Source organism: Photinus pyralis, unplaced genomic scaffold, assembly GCF_008802855.1.
Source record: "Photinus pyralis isolate 1611_PpyrPB1 unplaced genomic scaffold, Ppyr1.3 Ppyr1.4_LG3a, whole genome shotgun sequence".
Taxonomy (NCBI): domain Eukaryota; kingdom Metazoa; phylum Arthropoda; class Insecta; order Coleoptera; family Lampyridae; genus Photinus; species Photinus pyralis.
In genome coordinates, this window is record NW_022170509.1 from 19,807,705 (window position 1) to 19,831,016 (window position 23,312).

Consider the following 23,312-nt stretch of genomic DNA (forward strand, 5'->3'; position numbering starts at 1 on the left):
ACTGGGTAAAAAAACATTCTATAAAAATGTAAAATTAACCTCATATAGTTGTTTACTTTTGTCATCATTAAAATCAATGGTTTTTTATAATTCATCTTGCTCTTACAAGCTTAAAATACCGAAATCAATTTCAATTTAAAGTTTCATTTATGGAATCGTCGCAAGCTGAGTCTGGCTATTGGGTGAGATGGAACTAATTGCTCTGGGCCAGCTGATCGGAAGGCAGGTTGTTCTCGACTCATGAGAAAGCATATTAAGGAGAAAAGATTTTGGGATGTAAAACGAGGTCTTGGCATTACATTATCAGATCGAGAGTCTTGGTACGTACTTAAAATATAAATTACAATTTCTTTCGCACTTATTAGGATCATATTTCGATTTGCAATTGCAGGTAAAGTGAATCCAATAGGAGAAGTCCCACAAGGACCTTGAGTGAACACATTCTGCCATGGAAGATAAGAAACTGTTTAAATTTGCTTATAAATCCGTAGAGATAATGACCATAGCATCCTTGGAATTCACAAGATGCAAACAAACATTAGTACATTGTGTAGTATCACTTTGTTAAACAATTTCTATATTTGTTTATCCGCTGTATAAGTTAAGTAAGCATCCATTAATTCACTTATGCTTATTGAGAGATGTATTTATTTTCTTAGACATAAATTTTTTGATATAATTCCAAGAGGTTCGAAATTGATAGAAAGACAGGTCTGTGTAATTAAGTCATCAATGTTAGTAATTAATTAGGTTAAAAATGGCCCCCATTCTCAGTAAATGTATACCAAGTTCAGTGGCATAGTAGAAATTTATTTGGGGGGGGGGGGGGGGGGAGGGGTGTTAAACAATTCGTGGGGGGGGGGGGGTAAGAAATTGGGTTGCACAGGCGAAAAAGATTAGATTAGAATGGTATTTTATTTCTTACTGCTGACAGGCCCCTTTATTGCTTTTGCTTTAATTATTCAACAAAAACGAATAATAGGTATATTTATGGGCAAAAAACCAATTTCAACAAAAAATTCAAAGGGCTGTAACTTTTGATCTAGTAGTCCGATCTTGGAACTGTTTGGAATTATGGATTCTACAGGCCACATTCTATAAGAAAATATTTTTTCCGGTCGATCTGAGACAATTTTTTTTTCTGGGCAAAAAAAAGGCAGTTATTACCTTCCTTTTTTACCAAAAATCGACTGCACCAAAATTTCTCGGGAAAAAACTTTTTCTGATTAATTTAGGTGCGTAGAATCCAAAACGATTCGTACTTTTTCGATTAGACGTCTCAATCCAAAGTTATGGGCAAAAAACCAATTTCGACAAAAATTCAAAGGGCTGTAACTTTTGATCTAGTAGTCCGATCTTGGAACTGTTTGGAATTATGGATTCTACAGGCCACATTCTATAAGAAAATATTTTTTTCCGGTCGATCTGAGACAATTTTTTTTTCTGGGCAAAAAAAAAGGCAGTTATTACCTTCCTTTTTTACCAAAAATCGACTGCACCAAAATTTCTCGGGAAAAAACTTTTTCTTATTAATTTGGGTGCGTAGAATCCAAAACGATTCGTACTTTTTCGATTAGACGTCTCCATCAAAAGTTATGGGCAAAAAAAATTCCTGTATTTAAAATTCTTATTTTCGTCATTTCGTGAAAGGCAGGACGCAGGTACCTCACCTCAGTAGCAGTACTAAGTACCTGATACCTATTTGTTATTTTGGGCATCAATGTAGCGAATTGCCGATCGATGCCGAATAGCCAAATCGTTGACTGCCAACACTGATCACTCACTGAATAGTGAATATTGAATACTACAGAATATTTAGATCTTAGTGACTTTAGACTTTAACCAAAACCAAAATTGTTCTCTATATATACCTATATATTATTGCCTTTATTTTAAAGTGGGCGGAGCGGATAGCGGAGTATTACCTAAATACCTAATAGCTATGATGATAACTCAATTCTTCTGGGGGGGATATATCCCCTTCATCCCCCCCCCCCCGTAAATACGCCACTGACCAAGTTTGCAAAGAAATGCTGCACAGGAAAGAATTGCCTAATGATTTGGTCGATCATCCAGTCTTTTAATTAATATTTGCAAAGTATTTTTTTAATAAAATTTTCTTCAATTTAGAAATTGCCAATCAGCAGCTAGTAATTGTACTTGAACTCCAATTCATTTACAATAAGTATTTAGACTTGGTTGGAAGTTCACAGTAAAATCGAGAGTAAAATACAATGAAAAAGCAAATCAACTTGGTCTACTAACGGCAGTAAATGAAACACCGGAGGCCGACTATAATATATCTAAATTATTTTATTTACAACATGAAGGCTCTTATTAATTGCATTAAGTCCACTTGAAATCACCATTGTACCAAACGCCCTTTTTCAGTGTAAAAGCATTCGAAATGAACAAACGAGACTTTTTGACCATTTATTAGTAATAGTAGCAACCCCATACAGCATTGTCTCTTCTGGCATGCAATCATTTAAAAGTATATGCATGCTTATGAATGTGTCTATCGATTGGATATAGATTTTTATCGTTACATCATCAATAGTTATCGATATATCGCTATATGGTTTTGTTATATTTCTTTGGTAGTTTCTCCACCTCCTAGGCCGTAGCTTTTGCCATATTTTTGGTAGTTTTTTTTACTGCAATTTTATTATGATCAAAGTAGCGCAATTTTTCTCACTCTAGCTCTGCAGGCTATAATCTTTTAGAAATATTAATTTTTTGGTCACTTTCTATTAGGACACGAGGAAAGCTCCAAAAAACTTTGAGAGCAAGTTAAGAAATTATGATATAATAATTATATATATATATATTTATTGAGCTGGATATGTACAATAAATGTAATAATATCGCTATACAACCAGATGCTGCCTACTCAATCCCTTTCTCCAAGCGCTTCTATCCAGGATCATATCCTCATCCAAGGCTTTCCTTATTCCTTCGTTCCATGATATAATAATATAATAGCTATAATAGGTTTTGTTAAATCCAAGCGGGTGCGCATACGAAGATAATAAAATGATAAAATTAGTGTTGCTAATAACACTTGTCGTGTTCGAAGTTAGAATTACGAGGTCAGTTAAAATCAATATATCGAAAACTGTACCTAATCTGTTACATTTTTACAAGTGTAATTGTCACAGGTAACATTTTTATTTAGACTTTTGCAAACAAATATATCTCCCCAAGGGTTGTGTGCAATTTACGAATTGTATTTAGCCCACTCCAAAATGTTTTAGCCGAATTAAATTACTATGTTAAGCCCACATATTGGATTCTTCTAAAACTTCAACTGAGCTTATATGTTCATTTACGTGTCTGCTTGTGTAACGCATTGTTCACAGGAACACAGGTCGAAAAATATCTTGGGAAGATAATATAATAATAGGTACTTAAATAAAAATAATAAAATAGAAACGGAGATTTGGATCCAAATTGGAAAAGATTTTGCACCGCCCTGTGTGATGGTTAAGTCTTGACAAATGATATAACCCTGTTATAATTAATATACGATTATCAACAACATTCAGTTTGTTGATGGTGATTCGGGTTATTAGCTTTTTTTGTGTCTTTATCATGGAGCTAAACATATAAATAGTGATAAGCATATCAAAAATTAATTTCACTTGCAAGGCTCCATTCAATATTGAGAAAGATCTGCTCTTTATCGTAATTTATTTCAGTTACGTTTTTTAAATAATTTGAACTTAGACAATGAAGTAGTAATGTGTATTTTGTATCTTTGATATTACCATATGTATGCTGCAATAGTGGCCGGCAAATATGGGGTACCTACCTATTTTATCCCTTTTGACGAATGTAGCGCGGTTGACAAATTCCTTTCCTTTCAGTAAATTTACCGCCCAGTAGTATTGCCACATTGCTTTATCCACCCATCAGTGTCCCTCGATAAACAGATATTTGAGAGATTAACCATGGGGAATACGCATGTGTAGGGTCGTGTAAATGCTGTGTTCGGTATGGTTCCAAGACTTTTCCACCGGAAGGACAAACCCCACACAAACTGCCAATTAATTTATTGAGCGTTGCTGATCAGAATTTCCACGTTTCAATGTCTTTTACTATTTTATAATAAAAAATTGATAATAATGAATTAAACAATTACCAGTTATGACTTTTTTTGGGAATTTCCAATGATAGGTATGATATGGGCAGTGCTGGCGAAGTGGACAATCGCCCATGGTTGGAGCGTCGCTAATACATCTTGGTCTGGAAACAATTTCAGTTTCAAATTGGCTAATTCCAGCTCTGGAAAATAGGGGAAAAAAGAAACATCAAAATCGTGTTTTTTGGCCCGGGCCCAAGCTTGTCATTTCTAGAATATGTGGCATAAGTTAAAGGTCCTTCATCGCGAGGGCCCATCCAGTACACGTGTGCTAAATGAAACATCTGGCAAACTGTATAATGATAAGAGGTCATTTTAGCAACGATAATTGGCAGACGTACAATTTTGATCTATAATTGTACATAAAAAAAACTTTGTGGTGGCGCACAAAAAATGACGCGCGGTCTAGTTTGATAAGATAAAGCAACGGTAGCTGTGTAGGGCGCCTGACCTTAATGAATAACCAGAGTAATTGGGTTCGATGGGTTTTTTGTAAATCTGTGTCAAGTATGCTAGTTGGCATGACTAATGTATACTGTGAATTCAACCTCTCTTTGTTATTTCACGTTAAGTTGATACGGTCGGCTTCCTGAATGTTTGTGAATTTAACGATAAACAAAGTGACGTAGTGCAATTATAATTTTTACAACATTGATAAGATGTGTAATTTTCGTTATTGCGAATATCTGAGTATCGAGAATGACGAACTATTTTCAATTTTACGCAAATTAAATTTTCTGTGATATTCAACACAATGGAAAAATTACAATCTTGCGTTATGAGTAGCACGCACCGTGACAGTGGTAGAACTATGTAGTTTAATTGTTCGATTTCTACAACTATGGGTGAAAAAAGTTGTACTAATCTGGACAGTAGTATGCCTATGCTTGTGCGAAAACAAATTGAAGATTGCGATGAAAAAGTGGCGGACAAGGAAATGCCCAAAAAAGGTAAATTAACGTAATATTTCAGTAGCTATAAATAACGAACACGCGCCCAAGTTGTAAAAAAGGGCGCCATTGCGAAAGTACCTCTTTACACAAATTTTCGTCAAGGATAGGTTCTGTTTCACTTGTTTTCATTTCTGGAACACTGTCCCAAAACGTTTTGTTTTGCGTTTGTATGTCTGTTACAATGCTTCTCCTTTTGGATGCAATTTTTGGCCCTATGTTGAAGGGACCAAAACCAAACTGTGGATATAATGTTACCAAAGTAGATTCAGTTATCGTCCTTAAAGGTTTCTTCTTCTTTTCTCGGCAAGCAATTACACACGAAGAAGAAAGTTTTCCATCGGTTTTTGCTTATGCATTTTTGTTTTTGTAGAACACATTTTTACTCTGTGGTACACTCGTTTACAAAATTCTGATCATGAGAATCTTTCAACAAATCCGAATTTAGTGTGGAACTTGTACAGGATCTAGAGTAAGCAAACTCTTTGGTTGTACGCATTATTTTTAGTAGTAGTTTATAAAGAACTGTCTCTTTTGTAAAGTTGTAAATGCAGAGCAAACGACGCGACGGTCTAACTTTTGAATACCACCATTCTAGAGACAGCGCTCTTTGGTTTCTAGCATGAACAAGGGCGCCACCGTGAAATGTTTGTATATTGATTAGATCGCATAACAATACGTATAGGTAGACGGACGCGTGTGCAATGTAACCATTTGACCCTGCCACACTACTTTTGATTTTTAGTATTTCAATCTGAGTTGTATATGTCACGATGGTTACGGACGTTCGCAATTTATTTCATAATCGCACCCAAATTTGTGTTTACAACCATAGAATTCAACAAGTGAGTTTCGCCCATACATATACTTTTGCTGTTGTTTGCACAAAATACGACAAACATAAAAATCCGACGTGTCTTTGACCTTCATCTTCCGCTAATAAATTTGATTTTAGATACCAATATAAAACGAGGAAAGAATGCGCAAGCAATGGAGGAGTATGAACTAGTACCGCCAGATGGAAGATGGGGTTGGATTGTTTTGTTTGGAGCAACTCTAGTTAATCTCTTGGTACCGGGCACAGTTAAATCATTTGGCGTACTTTTTGTTGAATTTTTGGAGGTGTTCAACGCATCACCCATCTCGGCAGCATGGATTCCAGCACTTTGTTACTTTCTGTACAGTTCTTTGGGTAGGCAACCAAATCTCTTTTTACAGTAGCTCGGAGATCATTTTTTTCTAGGACCATTGTCCAGCATACTTTCCTTGAAATATTCGTATCGTACCGTCACAATCATGGGTGGCACCTCGGCTGCGCTTGGAATGATATTAAGTTATTTTGCTGAATCAGTTACATACCTATATTTTAGGTAAGTGTCTATTTTGTAAAATCATTCTAAATAGTAATGACCCCCCACACACATTTATCACTATGTTCTAGGCAACTTTGGGATGTTTTGATATCTCAGTTTTCTAACTGAATTGGTACTTCACTGTTTTAAACGCACTGTTAATTGTTATTGGTCATTTTCAGTGGTCTTCTTGTATTCCAGCAGTACATAAATGAAAACAATTAAGCATTACATTTAGAACGATTGACCTTTAGAATTTTTCATTATCACAAAATGCAAACCAAATATAAATTTTCATCTTTTTTTGTCTTAAAATCCATGTAATGCAGATTTTTAGTAAGATTATCCCAATCACTTTACTATCTGGATAAATCCCATATTGATGCAATAGTTGGCAAGATACTTATCTACCCAATAAATTTATTGGCTCTTATAATAGAAAGATTTTTATATATGAATTTTGAGTTCCGATTATGGTTCCAAATAGCTCCTCAAGAGTTTTGGCAATTTTTCGGTAAGGTATGAGATGCTGCACTTCTTAAAGTTGTAAAAGTGTCTTCAATGGTGGTTCAGGTGAAAGAATGCAATAAAGAATGGTGTTTTCATAACTTTTGCAGTTACTGAGCTTGAGGACCTTATTTTCTGGCTTAAATTTCCAGTTTCAATTCATCCTTAGCTATTATACTTTTCAAGATGTCTTTTTTGTTATCTATACGTTTGGTAGCCAAACAGAGAAAAATGATACATGACGATTGTTTGCTTAGAATACAACTCAAAATTCTTCCCGTTCTTTGAAAGATCAAAGGTGGCTCCAATCAACGCATTCCTAATGGAGGTGTTGTTAGTTATTAAATAAACAAGTACAAAATAAGTAGGTACCTATTTAATTAAGAATTAATTACAATGACGCAGATATTTTGACAACGTTGTCGATGAACTGAACTTTTAGTACTTTCACTACAAAATATGAAAACTATTAAAATACCCACTGAAAGTGGCAGACTGTTCAGACCACATGGGGCCAGGTTAAGAGACCCTTATTCAATGGAGATATTGCCTTTCACTTCAGGCACAGCAGCGCGCATCTGTACTAATAAGAATAAAAATGGTGATCTAATATTTGAATTTATTGCAGTTATGGAATTCTGGTGGGAATAGGAGCAGGGTTGGCCTTTCCGCCGACAGTATACATCGTAACGAGTTATTTTGTAAAACTTCGAGGTGTTGCTAATGGCATTTGCATTTCGGGTTCTGCAATTGGTTCAATAATTTTGCCACCTCTGCTTCGGTTTCTTCTTGAGTGTTATGGTCACAGGTGAATACATCACCTGCCGATGCGGCAGGGGAGGTACTGATTAAGATCATTTTCAGAGGAGCTGTGCTCATAATGGGGGGTATTACTCTCAATGTGTGGGTAGCAGCTCTGCTATACCAGCCTGTTTCGCAACATATGTTGAAAGTTTCGAAGAATGCTACCCCTAGTGATGAAATTAAAGAAGAAGAGGAAGAAGAGGAGGATGAGGCGATTATAGAAATTAAACCGAAATTTATGATCAGTGTGGAAGACAATAGCTCATCCATGTATCATCTCCACGAAAAAGAGGCATTTTTAGAAAATACACCCGAGGTGCATAACGGCTTTATAAGGAGCGCATCTAGTGCAGCGGTTCCAAACTATAGAAGTTACGGCGGCGGACGAGAACGTAAAATCACTGCGCACGCGATACGCAATGAACTAAAATTCGGAAGTAGCGGACACCAATCGGATTCTCTTCCTTTGCATGCCGTGCCCGAGGCAAATAGGGCTATGGCTATTTATTCGCAAAGTAGATTCCCTATCTCTAAAAGAAGTAAGCAGCGGAGTGTACCTCGAAGAAGTCCGTCCACAAGTTCGTTTCAGTACGTGTCCACACCATTTCATGGAAGTACCCTCACATTACAACCGGAAACGTTTGCTAGCACCTTCAGTTTAAAAGCGGCGAGTTGCGTCCAAAAGCAAGAGGAACAGGAACTCGTTACAAAGCAAAATACATTTTTCGATATTTCAATTTTAACTGACCCTTTATACCTCGTAATTCTAATTTCGAACTCGACAAGTGCTATTAGCAACACTAATTTCATCATTTTATTACCTTCATATGCACAAACCCTTGGATTTAATAAAACCCAAGGAGCCCTTTTACTCTCCATCGTCTCTGCCTTGGACCTGGTCGGCCGTATTGGAGGATCCGCCTTATCAGATTTAGATCTAATGCCAAAAAAATGGTACTTCATCAGTGGATTATTTTTATCGGGACTTGCATTGTCCGTACTACCGCAAGCGGAGACCTTCACCGTACTGGGAGTATTTTGTGGACTTTTCGGTTTGTCTTCGGGAGTGTATGTTGGAGTAACTGCCGTGATTATGGCCGACTTGTTGGGAACCGAGCGTCTTCAATCGTCGTACGGAATATCCCTATTCGTGAATGGATTGCTACAATTAGCAGGGCCACCTATAATAGGGTTGTGGTATCAGTCAATTAGTACGTATGTGCCAATTTTTACATGGTTAGGTATTGTTCTAGTGATAGGAGCATCCACTTGGCTGCTTGTTCCTTTCATAAACAAAAGTAAGCGTCATGTAGAACAGGATGTGGTAGTTGAATCGACGTAATGGGTTTTAAGGAAGCATTAATTTTTTATAACGACATTGACATATACCACTACCTTTTTGTTGAGAAAGTCTTCCTCTGTATTCAGTTACCTACTTTTTATTTGCAGAATTCATTTTCATAATTTGTGTAAAAATATCTTCTTGCTAAATGACTAATTCAAAAAAATCAGAGATGGCTTGCCGCACAGGGATTGGTTTTGTAGGTCTGGAACAATTATTTCTCTAACATTCATATTCAAGCTATGAATAGCTCTCAATAAGAAGATCAATTAGAAAACTCATTGTTTATTTAGATTTTCTAATATTTAAGCTACTTTGTATCTAAAAGACTTTAAACTGTATAACGTAATTATACACACCTTTTTTATGTATTACAATCTTTTATATGTCTGTTGTATTCATTCATAGACATTATTCATCTCGACAGTGCCTGTTTTAATATTAAAGAGACATACCTTGCCTTTTATTTTAATTTGCCTGTGCTTCCTTGATGTTCATGTAGGGATATGAACATAATCATATTTAGTTATATCGATTTGTGTTCTTTTGTAGTGCTCAGCGGCTAATTACACAAGCATGTATCCTTGTAGTTAAAGCCCTAAGAGCATAGAATGTGTACTTATGCCACAAACAAATAGCACAATACGTTTTAAAGTTGGGTCGAGGGAAGTACCTCAAAAGCAATTTTTGTGAGTGTATAGCGGTGAATTTCCCATGAAAGCGGGGCGAATTTATTGGGTCGAGTTTTCCAAGGAGAATTACCAGAGAGAGTGCCTATCCTAGGAGGAATCTACCGCATTGTCCTGATCAAATATAGGACTTGCTGAAAATGCACTCTATAGACGAATTGTAGATTATTGCAACAATCGTTACCATGGATACTATAAACGATGTCATTGACGATATGTATACATAACCCTAAATCCTGATTAAATTTGACGGTGCATTCAGCCGCTTTGAGTAATTATACCGATTACTCTTTGGATGGAATTTGTCTAGGGCGAGTATTCTTAAGGCTAAATCTGGCATAAGTACAGGTGGAAAGATTGCTTTTGGTCTATGAGACTGCACACAGGCTACGCATAGTTGTGTCAAAGTAAAGGTTCTTAAGATCGATCCTTTGGGATCCCTGAAAGTGCCAAATTTTCCTTTGAACGAGTTGCTGACGAAAGAGTAGTCCGATGGAGGGGATTTCTCCATGTACGAATACTCTGGTGGGCATTTAAAGAGCGAATCTTCTGGGGGCGAGTCTTATCGGCGAGTTTTCTTAGGGGTGAAATTTCCTACAACCGTTTGAGTACCATTCTAAAAAAACCATAAGAGAGCAAAATTTGCACCTATCACATAAATTGCCGCAAAATGAGCGCAACATCAATGCAAAGATTCTCAATTACAGCGAAAATATAAACGAAGTCCCATTTTAAAAATTAGTTACATCCGAAAACCATAAGGGAACAAAATTTGTTTAACATTCCGGAAAAATATAAAACGAGCACAAGATTATTGTACATTCAGAAATTAGATGTTTCGTTACCCTTCTGAAAGGAAACTTGGCATACCTATACACATATGGCACAGCAACCCCCTGCGTCGTCGGTGTAGGTAACAGATTTTACTTATGATGTAAAAGCATAAAGTTACATAATAGTTTCCTAATAAACGTGGGAGGAATGAAAGAAGGAAGCGTGAAAAATCGGGAGTGAACGTGCCTGAAAAAATGGAACTGTCAATGGGCGGATTTAATTCAACTAAACGCGCGAAAGCAGCATTTAAAAATTCGTAGTTAAATTGTCCAAATCTTTTAATTATGTGTCACCATTCCGCCAACTCAGAGATCATTGGTGCCTTTAACTATGCGCCAGTGAAACGCAGCGTGACACACACGTATTATGACTTTTGTATACTGGACATTAAAAGTTGATAAGCTTAAATAATGGGTGCGGTTAGTGCGCTTTTTAAATGAAAACTACATAAGATGTGACATCAATCGTTTTATTCGAGAAGTACCGCCTCTCCCAGCGGGAGTCTACGTATTTTTGTCTTTTACTACAGACTTGGATTTGAATGAGCGTGAATAAATCTGTTAAAGCACATTTAGGTGCAAAAATGACTAACGGTGACATTAATTTACTCTACGCAGAAGTGGACAGACTTTTACATGGTACGTAATTGAGAGTAATTATCGCTTAATTAATCGAAGTAATGAGACAAATTTGCAAGTTGTGCATGTTAAACATAAAAATTAACACCACGACATTTTCCTGTTGCCACGAAACGATTGATAACAACCGCCGGGAAAGTCCAATTTATGTAATGATAATTGCACATGCTCAGTGAATTTTTTTCTTTTGCAATTTTCTTATTTTGAAGACCTTTTTACTAATCGAAGAAACGATAAACAGGGGTTCCAGCAGAAATTTCTTCCTCACACCCGCACCGTTTAGGACCATTTTTGCAAAATTCGAAAATCAAAATCCGTTTATGTGTGTTTCCTTTATAAACTTATAATGGCTCTCACGATCACATGTCATTTTCCTCATAGGTATAGTTTCCTATAAAATGCCCAGCATTTCATCGAAAGTCCTCTTATTATACAAAAATATCCTTATATTTCCCCAGAGTGTAGAATCCATAATTTCAAACAGTTCCAAGATTGGGTTACTAGTTCAAAAGTTACAGCCCTTTGAATTTTCTTTCGAAATTGGTTTCTAGTCTATAACTTTTGATTGAGAAGTCTGATCGAAAAAGTACGAATTGTTTTGGATTCTACGCATCAAAATTAATAAGAAAAAGTCTTTTCCCGAGAAATTTTGGTGCAGTCGAGTTTTGGTTAAAAAGGAAGGTAATACACTGCCTTTTTTTGAGGCCTTCAAAAAAAATTGTCTCAGATCGACCCGGAAAAAAATTTTTCTTATAGAATGTAGCCTGTAGACAGTGACGCCGCCAGGGGGGGGCCTGGGTGGGCACGTGCCCAGTCTGTTAAGCAGAGTGGCCCCCAAGTGCCCAACTGCCCCTGCCTCAAATTTTGACTTTTTTTCAAATTTTTGAGAGAATAATCGAATCTTATCGAGTTTTATCATTCTTGATTGCTTTCTTGAGCATACTAGGTCGATAGTGTGGTTTAAGCTAGAACACGACATTACATAGGCTCGCACTTAAACGTACAGTGAGAATCATTTTGCAGCTGGTGATCGTAGAAATTGAAATTTGTTGTTTGTAACTCTGTACGATATTTCAGATATATGCAAATTCCTGCACGACGAAATTCGAGATGGATATATATCTCCGAATGGAAAAAACTTGGCAAATAGTCTAATCGACAGATCAAAAAAACAACTTCAGACGATCTCGATGACGGTGAGTCTAGACACCAATGAGTCGTACGTGGACATGCAGGCATACAAAGGTTATTAAGCATGACCGAGTTGATGCAATACTAAAATCAGATTATTTTAGTAAATCAGCGGCTTGATTATCCTGAATTGGAAGTGTATTCAGATGTGTCAACTTATGAACCAACTTCGGGTTTATCCATCGCCGGAGAGGATCAAATTATCTGCCCATACTCCAGTAAGTGGCATTTTCTTCTGTAAGTTCCTTTGTCTACCTTTTCGTATTTGCAGATCTGCCGGCAAGCGAAATCAGGGAGGGTAAAATGGGCCATTTATATAAGAAGGAAAAAATTTTGTTCTTCGAACAGCACAAAAAAGTGTTCGCCGCTATTTATCATGCTTGGTTTTTAATTTATGCAAACGAAAACGCCTTGAAACCATGTCAAACGTTCGATTTATCGCGTTATGAAGTGAAACCTTCATCCGCTCAATCAAAAGATATAAAAAGGCGAGATGAGAGCTTCGATTTAATGTGCATTTCGGATTCCAAATTGCACCAGGTTCGTATTGTACCATCAAACCAGTTACTAATGAATAACTCCCATACAGTTCACAGCTTCCACTCCGAAAGATATGCAACAGTGGCTATCAACACTCAAGCTACAAATAGATATGATTGTCACAAAAAGAAGCCTTCCTCCGATACCGGCCAACAAAGTACAAGAAGATTTCTTTAGGATTTCAGCGGAATTAGAAGGCGATCACTATGAACCATTAAAAAACTACATGATAAAAGAGAAGTACTTACGCGCTGCTGCTGATCCATTACACGGTGCTTTCAACGTTTTCATTTCAGGGACGAGCACCACTCAGCAGAGAGCTTAGAGGTGAAGGGGGACACGTTACCGCTGCCTCCGCGTAATCCCAACAAGAACATTCCTAAACCTTATTTACCGCCCGCATCGTCCGAAGATTCCTTAAGTAGTAACTACGATTCTGTTACACCTGGATTTATAAATCCGTCGAGAGAATCGTCAAATTCGTTTTCAGAGGATGACAGCGATACTCATTATGACGATCCCTCAGAGATAACCCATCGTCCCACACCAATAAATCCAAACGACAGAATTCAAGCAGATGACGATGAAGATGATATATACGATTGTCTATCCGCCTTTCAGGAGAGCAAAGCGCCTATTAATCAACATCATAAAAATGAAATTCAAGTACCTTCACCACCTTCGAAAGTTCAAAGTAAACCTGTGCCGTCCTTAAAACCTAAACTTATCCTCAGCTTTCGGCAGAGAAAAAAAAGCGAAGTATGAAGATGTAATATACCCGTGATATGCTAAGTATTGAGATTGAGTATTTATAAATGTATGTAATTATCTAAGTACACATTGCTGGAGAAATATCCCTTACATACCTACATTATAATATATGGATAACTGCCATGATCAGTGCTCTCATTTGAAATCTTCAAGACAAGATCAGAATTATATTTAAAAGACTCCTAAGTTGACTTAAAACTGGGGTGGAACAGCTGTAAAAATGTAATGACCATAGTTGGTCACTAACACATTTTTGTTTCTTTATTTGATATTTTTTAGAGGATCGGCAGTCCAACCTAATGCACATAAATGTAATCTCACATAACAATTGGTCTATTTGAGGACTGTAACTTTTGTTGTACTTTATATATTTTTGTGCCCTTGTTTGATTTTGTTACATGCACATAGAAGTATAGTTCCTCCCCGTTTGAAAAATTATAATTTTTTTATGGACTCACTTTTGCATCTATTGTGACTACTATAATATTTGTCAATACTTTTGTTACCCTGTGTTATATTGTGCTTGTATGATCTTGTCTTTCAAACGCACATAACAAAATTGCCCTTCTCCGTTTCAATAATGACAATTCATTTTTACATTACAAATCCATTTATTTTGAGGGATGTAATTTTCCTTGTTTGATTTTGTTTACAGGATCCATACGCCTCTCTTTGAGCGCATACAATAGTGCAGTAGTCCTTTTCTGTGTCAAGAATATGTTTTTTATGACTTATATAAAGATTCTTATATTGTGAGGGCTGTCATTTTTTTGCGACTTTTTTTGTTCCCTTGTTCAATGCTATTTACAGGATCTATTTGTAATTTCTATGTAGTATATTCACTTGGATAATTTGTATTTCGTATTTTGCAAGGGGACCATTAACCATAGTCCTGATTAGTGTCTAAAAACTTTGTTGAGGACACTAAAAAACTTTGGAAGGACATTATAAAGCTATGGTAGTTGCCTGGGAGACTGTAAGGTTTTCGATTGCTTCGGTAGATAAATAAATCTAACATTTCAAGGACCCCTCAAATGCTCTCTAAAGAACCTTCTATGCACTCGTCAGAGCCATGTAGTCTTAGAAAATCTGGGAAGAGCATAGAAAGCTTTGCCGCTGAAAAGACGGCCACTAACCCTGAAAAGCACCTTTGAAAACTCGTTTCTAGTTTTTTTCAGGGCCTCCAGGATGACCTACAACGATGTTTATTGGGATGAGTGTGCTTTAAAACCGCTTGTATAACAACTGCATGAATAGACCAACGTTCATAACTGAATGATTTGTTTAAATTATTCAGTAGGTAGGATAAAATACATGAGGGCCCTTTCTGCCATCTAAACATATCACCAAAAGGTTTTCAAGGATACTTATTACTTAGTATGCAGAAATCGAAACAATATGCATAGAGACCTAGAATCACGATAGATGTCAGTGAGATATTGAGTTCTATCGCTATCATAACGCGAATTGTTTAAATCGTTTTTTCTACACAATAAAGATTATTAAAGCCAGATGTACAGATTAACATATGGATTTTACTACTTGTAGATTGAAACAACCAATTTTTTACAATAGCCAAAGTGACTGGTACTAAAGTAATTTCTTCTTTGGTATGTCAAATGTCACACGAGTGCTTGTAGTGAGTGCATGAATTGCTTGAGTGAGTGCCCTCTGGGTAAAGTGCGTGCAAAAACCAAGTTTTACAGGAAAAATTCGAAAATGACATGGACATAATCAATATTCATTTTTGACGCATGTGGGGTAGAGTAGGTAACTGCCCGCGCAGACGACTTTCAATAGTCCTCAGACTTCGTTAATTTCCCATCGCTCCGTACTATATCGTGTGTTTCCTTTGGATGTTTTTCCATAAAATATAAAATATTGGTAAACGTACGTATTGTACTGGCTGATGCTTTACATGTATTAATCCGTATGATTTTCCAAAAATGCATGTAAATGTAATAACCATGTTTTTTATGTTTAATTGTGCTGTATTATTGGCGGGTGGTATCGCTGGTCGTTTTTTGTTAATATTGAATAAAACAAAACTCTTGTGTTGTTTTTTTATATTTTTTTTGCATAAAGAATGCGTCCTAATTTAAAATTTAAAAGATACACGCCACATTTAAAATAGGAATAGCTACCACAACATCAAACACGTTTTCGTTCTGTTTTGTAGTATCACGCATAGCATGAGTGTCTGCACATGACGCTTCATTTTACTCAAATTATTACTACCTATTTTTATTTGAACTTCGTAAACAGGTAATACCTACTTAAAATAGGTGCTCCTGTGTGATTGTTTACTCGAGTTACTCCCAATGTTAAAGGAGACTTGTTCTTTGTGTGGACATATCGTATGATTCAAGGTAAATATTATCTTTATGTAAACAATTATAGGTAGGTAGCTTCATCTTTGTTCCTAACGCAAAGTATTGTGTAATGAACGAGTGCACGCATTTATTATATCACGTAGGTTCATAGTGGTACAAAGTTATATAAATTTACTTCTTCCTTTGTTTGGATTCAACGACATCCTAACGTTATTTTATTTAATTCGTGCGAATTGTTTTAAACTGAAGTTTCGCGCTGATATAAAGGGTGTAATTTGGTAGAAATACAATTAACTATGTACTTCAAGTAATGGGACTGGCATAATATATTATATTCGTAAAGGAGGTACGTATCATTTTTCACTTCTGCGTATAACAACAGATTTGCGGTATAACTCGTTTAAATCTTAAATTTGGAGGGAAATTCCTTTTACCTCCACTAAATTTGGAGGGAACACCGTAGGTAACACAGAGAACCTACATTCTTACAGTTTTATTCAAATTTCATTTCTATATTTTGAAGTATGTAGGTTTGCGGTAATCTTCAAATATTTAAACAGGAGTCCGCCCGAAGCCAACAGTCGCTAAATGCATTTTTATGATATTATCATAATGATATTGCTTACTGTACAGTGTGAAATGTTTGATTACATTATCATAGATGGCGCTAAGGAGTAGATATTTAAACATTTTTCATTATTTATTCAAGGATTATTTACTGATTGAGATTACGACACTGACTACTGAGGAATGAACTTTCCGATAAAAATTTGATATCGGAAGCATAAAACGTTCGAGCTCAGGAATTTAAAATTGATCCAGTCTACTTGTCAAACTCTCTCGCTCTCTCTACGAATTTTATATACATGCATTACGAGCTAATTAAAAGCTCTTACTTTACAATCGTGTAATTAAATTTCATAGTTCAAGGAGCTATGTACATAGTTCTATCCCCCACCATGCTAATGTAATAGCACATAATAAAGTTTTTATTTATTGCTGTAGTGTGGAATTTAATGTTCCGCGCATTTGGCAGAAATTTCTTATGAAATTGCGGATGCTAGCTTAATATTAAACTGGAACCGCCCTAAATGGATAAAATGCATGTATTTAGACTCGAAATAAGAGGATTGAAGACTTTATTGCGAACTTCTATATAATTTTTGGAATTAATTATTATGATAAACTGATGTGTATTGTATTAACAGTTTGTAGTGCAACTTATTAATTTTTAATGTTAACCCTCTCTCTGTATTAATTACATACTAAATTGTGAGTGTGGAATTATATACGTGCTCCAATTTACATCTTATTAACTAAATGAAAACTATACATATGGGGGTGCCAGCTACCCACAAGAGTAAAGTGCCCCCATACCGTTACTATAAGGGATAATCTTATTTATGGTTCCTACAAAATAGTTGAATTTGTAAATTGTCATAGACAGCGAGTGTCAACTGCGACTATAGGGATCTCGATTGATTATCTTCAGACATAGAAAGTTGGTTAAATTAGGGCAACTAATTTTCAAGATACGTGGCAACTTTATTTTTTCTTATGGAGGACATTTTGGATGTTGAGATTCTGAGATGTATCACACATGGTGGTTGGCACATTTTTCAAAAAAATACAGTTTAATTTTTTGCGAAGAGGGCTTCAGAAAAACAAAACGTTCTCAAAAGTTTGACAGTTTGATCTTATTTCTTGTATTGTCATTTACGTTTGTGCTTGTTGTATTGCGAAAATGCCTTTTTCAAGTGCACAACAAATATGACGTACTGAAACCCATGGTCAAAAATTTTAAAGAAATTATCCATTTTAAATCCCTTTCATGGAAAATAAGTTTGTGATTCATCTCGTTCGAGGAAAGGTTACTTAAAATATAAAAGCATTGTGATCTTTACCAAACGGATCCATACCCATCACAATATATATATATATATACTTCGTCGTCAATATTGATTGGTTACCCTATACTTTTGACTGTATAACATTGTACTTTTCATCAGCTTTGCATAATTAGAATATTATATATACAAATAATGTTCTTCCTCTCGCTATACGTGGAAAGTAAATGGTTCTCAACTACTACCTGAAAGCTACATTAGATAATACTCACCCGAACCATGACGCTTAAAGATAGGAACAGAAGAGGAAGGTTACAAAGGTAGAAGAATGCCTAGAAGAAATTCACCTTAATAACGTAGATCTGTGAAAGAACTCTCGACGAAAAGTCGTCAAGGTATGGGAACAATAATGGCAGGCACAGTGGATGAAAATAAATACTATGCCAAAAAACGGTCCAGCCCAACATAGGACAGTTTTTCCAAATTGCTGCAGAACGTATACCAATGAGAAAAGTTTGCACATTCCGGCTGGGACATACTGATCTTAGTCGCAGTTTTCTTCTAGCAGCCGAAGAACCACTTCAATGTGAAACATTTCGAGTCTAAAACCATTTTCCCATCTGTGAGGCTTCCAGCTTAATCTTAAACTAGACCACCAATTCCATTAAAAAAATTCTGCCACGTGAGCGGAGCAATAAAACACCATACAGCAATAAATATGCATTTTGTTATTTGTTACAAGATGGTGGGGGTGCTAAGTTTACTGACATTTCCTCCCTCTGGTTGCTTTTGCCCATTCAAAATGAATTTTACATCGAAGAGCTTTGAGTCGCAAAGAACTGCAATTATCATCGTGTCATATATAGAAGCAAATACCAGAATGATTTTTTTTTGTCTTAGTTGTGCAAAAAACAGTTTTTCCTGATGATATGAAGAACACAATTCGGGTAGAACGAATGTTTTAATGTATATAACACTAAAAGTTGGCAATGACTTGAAATAACAACTTGTGAATCGCCTTTTCCGTTTAGCAAAAGCAATAAACACTTTACTGTTTGTTTAGGTTGTATAACAACAACGTCATTCTGTTACCTTCCTGTTTCACAACGTTTTGCATACTTACTTTTAATGCATTTTATGAAAATAGAATTGCGGTTTAAAATTGATCCCATATATTCATCATGTCCATCCGTCCGTCCAATTGTACACTATTCACAGGAATATCGTAAAGTTCTTTCTTTTCTGATCGCGGAGGCGGTAATTGAAAAGCGTAAGTGAAAGTCGAAAGCCCGAGCGTCTATTAACCATCGGGGATTTTGTGGATATTTGTAAGATCGCGGGGGTTGAAACGAAGTTCGTTACTTTAGGATCAATGCGAAATTTACCAGAGATGAAGCATGTAGGATTAGATTGTGAAGGCCTCGGAGAGCATCTCTCCCTGGCACGTAAAACATGTTCCGGGAGGAAGTCTATGTATTCGTAAAGTAAGGACCCTTTCCTTTTTAATGCACTACCGGGTAAGTAGTTTGGAAATGGAGATGTTACCAACTACTGATTCTGTCGAGGTGACGTACTTCAACACACTTATCTACGAAATTCATTGCATTTTTCGTCATCTCTTTGCAAGGAATGCTCTATGAGATACTGCGATCTTATCTATTTTATCAAAAAATCTACTGCTTCAATATGGACCAGGGTACTAATCGCGAGAAGGGAAGTGATATTCGCTACTGCGTTATTATATGGTTTATTACAGTGGACTCACCATCTCTAGACTACAGATAAGTGAAATGAACTGTTACAAAGTTCCAATGTACCTATCCCTCTATTGCATGCCATAATTTATTCAGAAAGGCAAAGGTAAATGTCTCAAAGACTACCTAATACCACACATATTTGGGAAGTCTATCTTACATCACGCGAGATTTTTTCCGCATTTGATAATGTAATTCGAAGCGGAAACTGCGGTTTATGGTCTTGATAAGTAGTAGTATTCATAAACAAAGTTGTATATTTACTTTAGATAGATAATTGCTGAAATGATTATTAGTGTTTTGGTTTTAATTCGCGGATTAGTGATTTATTTATTTATTGCCAAGTTATATATTCATACGTACCAAATTGCAGGTAATTTGAACTTGTGGATTTAAATCGCAACCATGAATAAGTTATGCCGACAAGTGTCGATCGAGTCGCCTGGACCTACAATGAAAGATTGCGTTTTTAACTTCGAAGTACCGGTACCGAACGTTCCACCCCTTGGGGCACGCATCCGTGTTGTTTGTGCTGGAGCGTGTTATCGTATTAGAACGAGATCGTCTTCCGTTTCCAGTGTATCATCCAGTCAATCAGTGGAAGAAAGTGTTTACACAACCCCCGCCGCGCATTATGGTATACGCGACAGCTCATTGTTCCCAGGATATGAAGTTTCTGGAGTTATCGATGAGCTAGGGTCAGATGTGCAGAAAAACGGTAATTTTGCAGTCGGTCAGAGAGTTGTATTGTACCCGTACGATGGTGTCCCGCATGGATATGCCGAGTATGTTGTTGTCCCCGAACTCAGTTACCTGGTGCCTATCCCAGACAACTTATCGCTAAGTGTGGCCGCCATGCTTCCTACAGGTGCGCTATTGGCAAAGAATACAGTTATAACAGCGCACGAATATGTTTCCCAATTACTGTCTGAACGATCTCAAGACCAGGACTGTAAAATTCTGATTGTGGGAACTGGAGGGTTAGCTCTGTGGGCAATAAGAATTGCAGAACATCACTTCAAGAATCCCACGTACAAAGATAGAGTTCATATAACGGTAGCTAGCTTAAAAGATGAAGGTTTTATGTTAGCTAAAGAGCTGCACGAGTATGATAATTAATGAAGCTTCTTATACTTGGGTAACATTCGAATTTTAGTGTAAACCTTGTCCAGTGGAACGAAGACCTGTATGAAAAGCAACTAATTGAGCGAACAAAAGATGCTTGCAACGGTTTAGTTGATATTGTTATTGATTTTGGTACAACCTCTAGATCTCTCCACAGGTCGTTACAATGTTTAAATATTGTAAGTATTCCAGAAATCTTGCCCTTTCAAGTCATAATTCCATTATTTGATAGAATGGTGTTGTACTGATCAGTGAGGAAGTTGCAGAACGGCTTCTTCCAAAATTTTCACGGTTAGCAGCTGAGCGACAGCAAAAAATTCAGGCTGTGGGAATGGGTTCCATTGAGCACTTAAGCCAGTTAGTAAATCTTGTGGCGAATGGCGAAGTATGCGAAATAGCTCCAGGGGTCGGATTTTAATTGTATTATTTCAGATTGCTCCTCCACCATATACAGAATTCTCTGCGGATGAAGCTACATCCGTCGTTCAGAAATTATGCGATTCTGAAATTCCAGGGAGAGCCATCTTACGTTTCCACGATGTGTTGTAAATTTGTCATTTCAAACTACTGACCTCAAGAAGTGCATTGTCATTGTCGTTACAAGGATGTTCAATTGAAGATATAATTTGTATCCTAGAAAGATCCAGTATATCATTGTAGTATTATAAACTTTAAGACTATGTTAGAATGTGATATAACTATGTTTTACTTATTTACAATGTTTAATTGTTTATAAATGCCATTGCTAAAACTTTAGTCGACAAAAATAGATAATTTACTACACCTTTATGGTATTGTATATTATATTTATTGAAAATATATTTGTTGGGAAAAACAATTGTAATTAAGAGAAGTCCACTCGATTTTGCCAGCCTGCAGTGGAGTAGATGCTCTTGCTACAATCGGGAGGACAAGTACGTACATACATAGTCTAAGTCACCAAGTGTCAAATTGGTTAAAATTGGATAAACTAGATGCTAGTTGCATTTTTAAAAGATAAGGTTCTGTTGTAATTCAGAAATGTAAATGCAATACTTTCAAAAGTGAACTAGCTCATAAGTGACACTCAACAGATTTAAGTTAACATTTAGACTTCACTTTCTTGCTTCTTCTGCAAAAATGGTTAGTTTAGTCTTACGTAAGTACAACTGAAACTCCACATAGGTAAATTTTCAACGTTATAACAAAATATGGTACTTTAAGTGCGACCTTCCGTTAGAGGTATAGTGTAAGTGGCCTAGAAGCAAAGCTGGGTAGAATACTTTCAAAAAGTATTTGAATACTAAATAGTAAATACTTTACACAAATCAAAGGTATTTGAATACTAAATACTTTTACGTCCAGCACAAGCGAATACTAGATACAGATACATTGAAAAGTATTCAAATACTTTAAAAAATAAGTATTCAAATACTTTAGAATGTATTCGAATATTTCAAAAGTATTCTAATACTATCAAAGGTATTCGAATACTATAAAAAGTATTCGAATACTTTGAAAAGTATTTCATTTACTTACTTTGAAAAGTAGTATTCGAATACTTGCCACTCAAATACATTAAAAATTTAAAATAGTATACTAGATAAAAGGCTTAATACTACTTAAAAAATCAAGTTATACTTTGTATGGGGTTAGCTTTTTTTATATTTCTATTGTTATATACAAATTTAAGGGGAGTAAAAGCGTATTATTATTATTATTATTATTATTATATAGGAGATACCTACCAGGACCTATCTTATACCAGTTATATCCTTAAGAATACGTGTACCAGTTTTCAAAGCGTCGTGCACATGATACGTACGCCTTTCTGAAATTAATCCTAGCGATTTTGGAACAGTTCCAAGATTGGGCTACTAGTTCAAAAGTTACAGCTCTTTGAATTTTCTTTCGGAATTGGTTTCTAGTCCATAGGTAACTTTTGATTGAGAAGTCTAATTGAAAAAGTACGAATTGTTTTGGATTCTACGCACCAAAATTAATAAGAAAAAGTGTTTTCCCGAGAAATTTTGGTGCAGTCGATTTTTGGTAAAAAAGGAAGGTTATACACTGCCTTTTTTTGAGCCCCAAAAAAAAATTGTCTCAGATCGACCCGGAAAAAAATTTTCTTATAGAATGTGGCCTGTAGAATCCATAATTTCAAACAGTTCCTAGATTGGGCTACTAGTTCAAAAGTTACAGCCCTTTGAATTTTCTTTCGAAATTTGTTTCTAGTCTGTAACATTGGTTGAGAAGTCTGATCGAAAAAGTACGAATTGTTTTGGATTCTACGCACCAAAATTAATAAGAAAAAGTGTTTTCCCGAGAAATTTGGGTGCAGTCGATTTTTGGTAAAAAAGGAAGGTTATACACTGCCTTTTTTTGAGACCCGAAAAAAAAATTGTCTCAGATCGACCCGGAAAAAAATTTTCTTATAGAATGTGGCCTGTAGAATCCATAATTTAAAACAGTTCCAAGATTGGGCTACTAGTTCAAAAGTTACAGCCCTTTG

The 23,312-nt window shown here is 36.0% G+C and overlaps 3 protein-coding genes across 7 annotated transcripts; all 3 read left to right on the forward strand.

Annotated features, from left to right (window-relative positions):
• Nucleotides 1-32: 32 nt before the first annotated feature.
• On the forward strand, nucleotides 33-9,563 carry LOC116165395 (monocarboxylate transporter 13). Of its 3 annotated transcripts, none has more exons than XM_031479815.1 (5): nucleotides 33-320; nucleotides 6,050-6,286; nucleotides 6,338-6,464; nucleotides 7,582-7,761; nucleotides 7,818-9,563. In XM_031479815.1, exons 2-5 carry the CDS (start codon nucleotides 6,085-6,087, stop codon nucleotides 9,097-9,099), a joined length of 1,791 nt encoding a protein of 596 aa, XP_031335675.1. In that variant the 5' UTR covers nucleotides 33-320; nucleotides 6,050-6,084; the 3' UTR covers nucleotides 9,100-9,563. The 3 variants fall into 3 exon arrangements, with proteins under 3 accessions (XP_031335675.1, XP_031335673.1, XP_031335674.1); XM_031479813.1 differs by lacking the exon at nucleotides 33-320 and adding an exon at nucleotides 4,534-5,094; XM_031479814.1 differs by lacking the exon at nucleotides 33-320 and adding an exon at nucleotides 5,739-5,939.
• A 1,368-nt stretch (nucleotides 9,564-10,931) lies between these two features.
• LOC116165396 (src kinase-associated phosphoprotein 2) lies at nucleotides 10,932-14,518 on the forward strand. Its single transcript, XM_031479816.1, has 6 exons — nucleotides 10,932-11,260; nucleotides 12,338-12,505; nucleotides 12,556-12,669; nucleotides 12,723-12,991; nucleotides 13,041-13,231; nucleotides 13,288-14,518. The coding sequence occupies exons 1-6, from the start codon at nucleotides 11,164-11,166 to the stop codon at nucleotides 13,754-13,756; spliced, it is 1,308 nt and encodes a 435-aa protein (XP_031335676.1). The 5' UTR covers nucleotides 10,932-11,163; the 3' UTR covers nucleotides 13,757-14,518.
• A 767-nt stretch (nucleotides 14,519-15,285) lies between these two features.
• Nucleotides 15,286-21,610, forward strand: LOC116165401. Of its 3 annotated transcripts, none has more exons than XM_031479823.1 (5): nucleotides 15,286-15,652; nucleotides 20,070-20,802; nucleotides 20,853-21,000; nucleotides 21,054-21,206; nucleotides 21,254-21,610. In XM_031479823.1, the coding sequence occupies exons 2-5, from the start codon at nucleotides 20,102-20,104 to the stop codon at nucleotides 21,368-21,370; spliced, it is 1,119 nt and encodes a 372-aa protein (XP_031335683.1). In that variant the 5' UTR covers nucleotides 15,286-15,652; nucleotides 20,070-20,101; the 3' UTR covers nucleotides 21,371-21,610. The 3 variants fall into 3 exon arrangements, with proteins under 3 accessions (XP_031335683.1, XP_031335684.1, XP_031335685.1); XM_031479824.1 differs by lacking the exon at nucleotides 15,286-15,652 and adding an exon at nucleotides 15,848-16,131; XM_031479825.1 differs by lacking the exon at nucleotides 15,286-15,652 and adding an exon at nucleotides 16,199-16,441.
• Nucleotides 21,611-23,312: the final 1,702 nt, after the last annotated feature.

Bases quoted from the DNA above. Each gene is read 5' to 3' on its own strand.
- LOC116165395 (XM_031479813.1), top strand. From the start codon at position 4,986: ATGGGTGAAAAAAGTTGTACTAATCTGGACAGTAGTATGCCTATGCTT. The intron at 5,095-6,049 runs GTAAATTAACGT...ATTTGATTTTAG, and splicing joins CAAGGAAATGCCCAAAAAAG to ATACCAATATAAAACGAGGA. The intron at 6,287-6,337 runs GTAGGCAACCAA...ATTTTTTTCTAG, and splicing joins CTTTCTGTACAGTTCTTTGG to GACCATTGTCCAGCATACTT.
- LOC116165396 (XM_031479816.1), top strand. From the start codon at position 11,164: ATGAGCGTGAATAAATCTGTTAAAGCACATTTAGGTGCAAAAATGACT. The intron at 11,261-12,337 runs GTACGTAATTGA...ACGATATTTCAG, and splicing joins AGTGGACAGACTTTTACATG to ATATATGCAAATTCCTGCAC. The intron at 12,506-12,555 runs GTTATTAAGCAT...AGATTATTTTAG, and splicing joins GGACATGCAGGCATACAAAG to TAAATCAGCGGCTTGATTAT.
- LOC116165401 (XM_031479823.1), top strand. From the start codon at position 20,102: ATGAATAAGTTATGCCGACAAGTGTCGATCGAGTCGCCTGGACCTACA. The intron at 21,001-21,053 runs GTAAGTATTCCA...ATTATTTGATAG, and splicing joins CGTTACAATGTTTAAATATT to AATGGTGTTGTACTGATCAG. The intron at 21,207-21,253 runs GTATGCGAAATA...GTATTATTTCAG, and splicing joins ATCTTGTGGCGAATGGCGAA to ATTGCTCCTCCACCATATAC.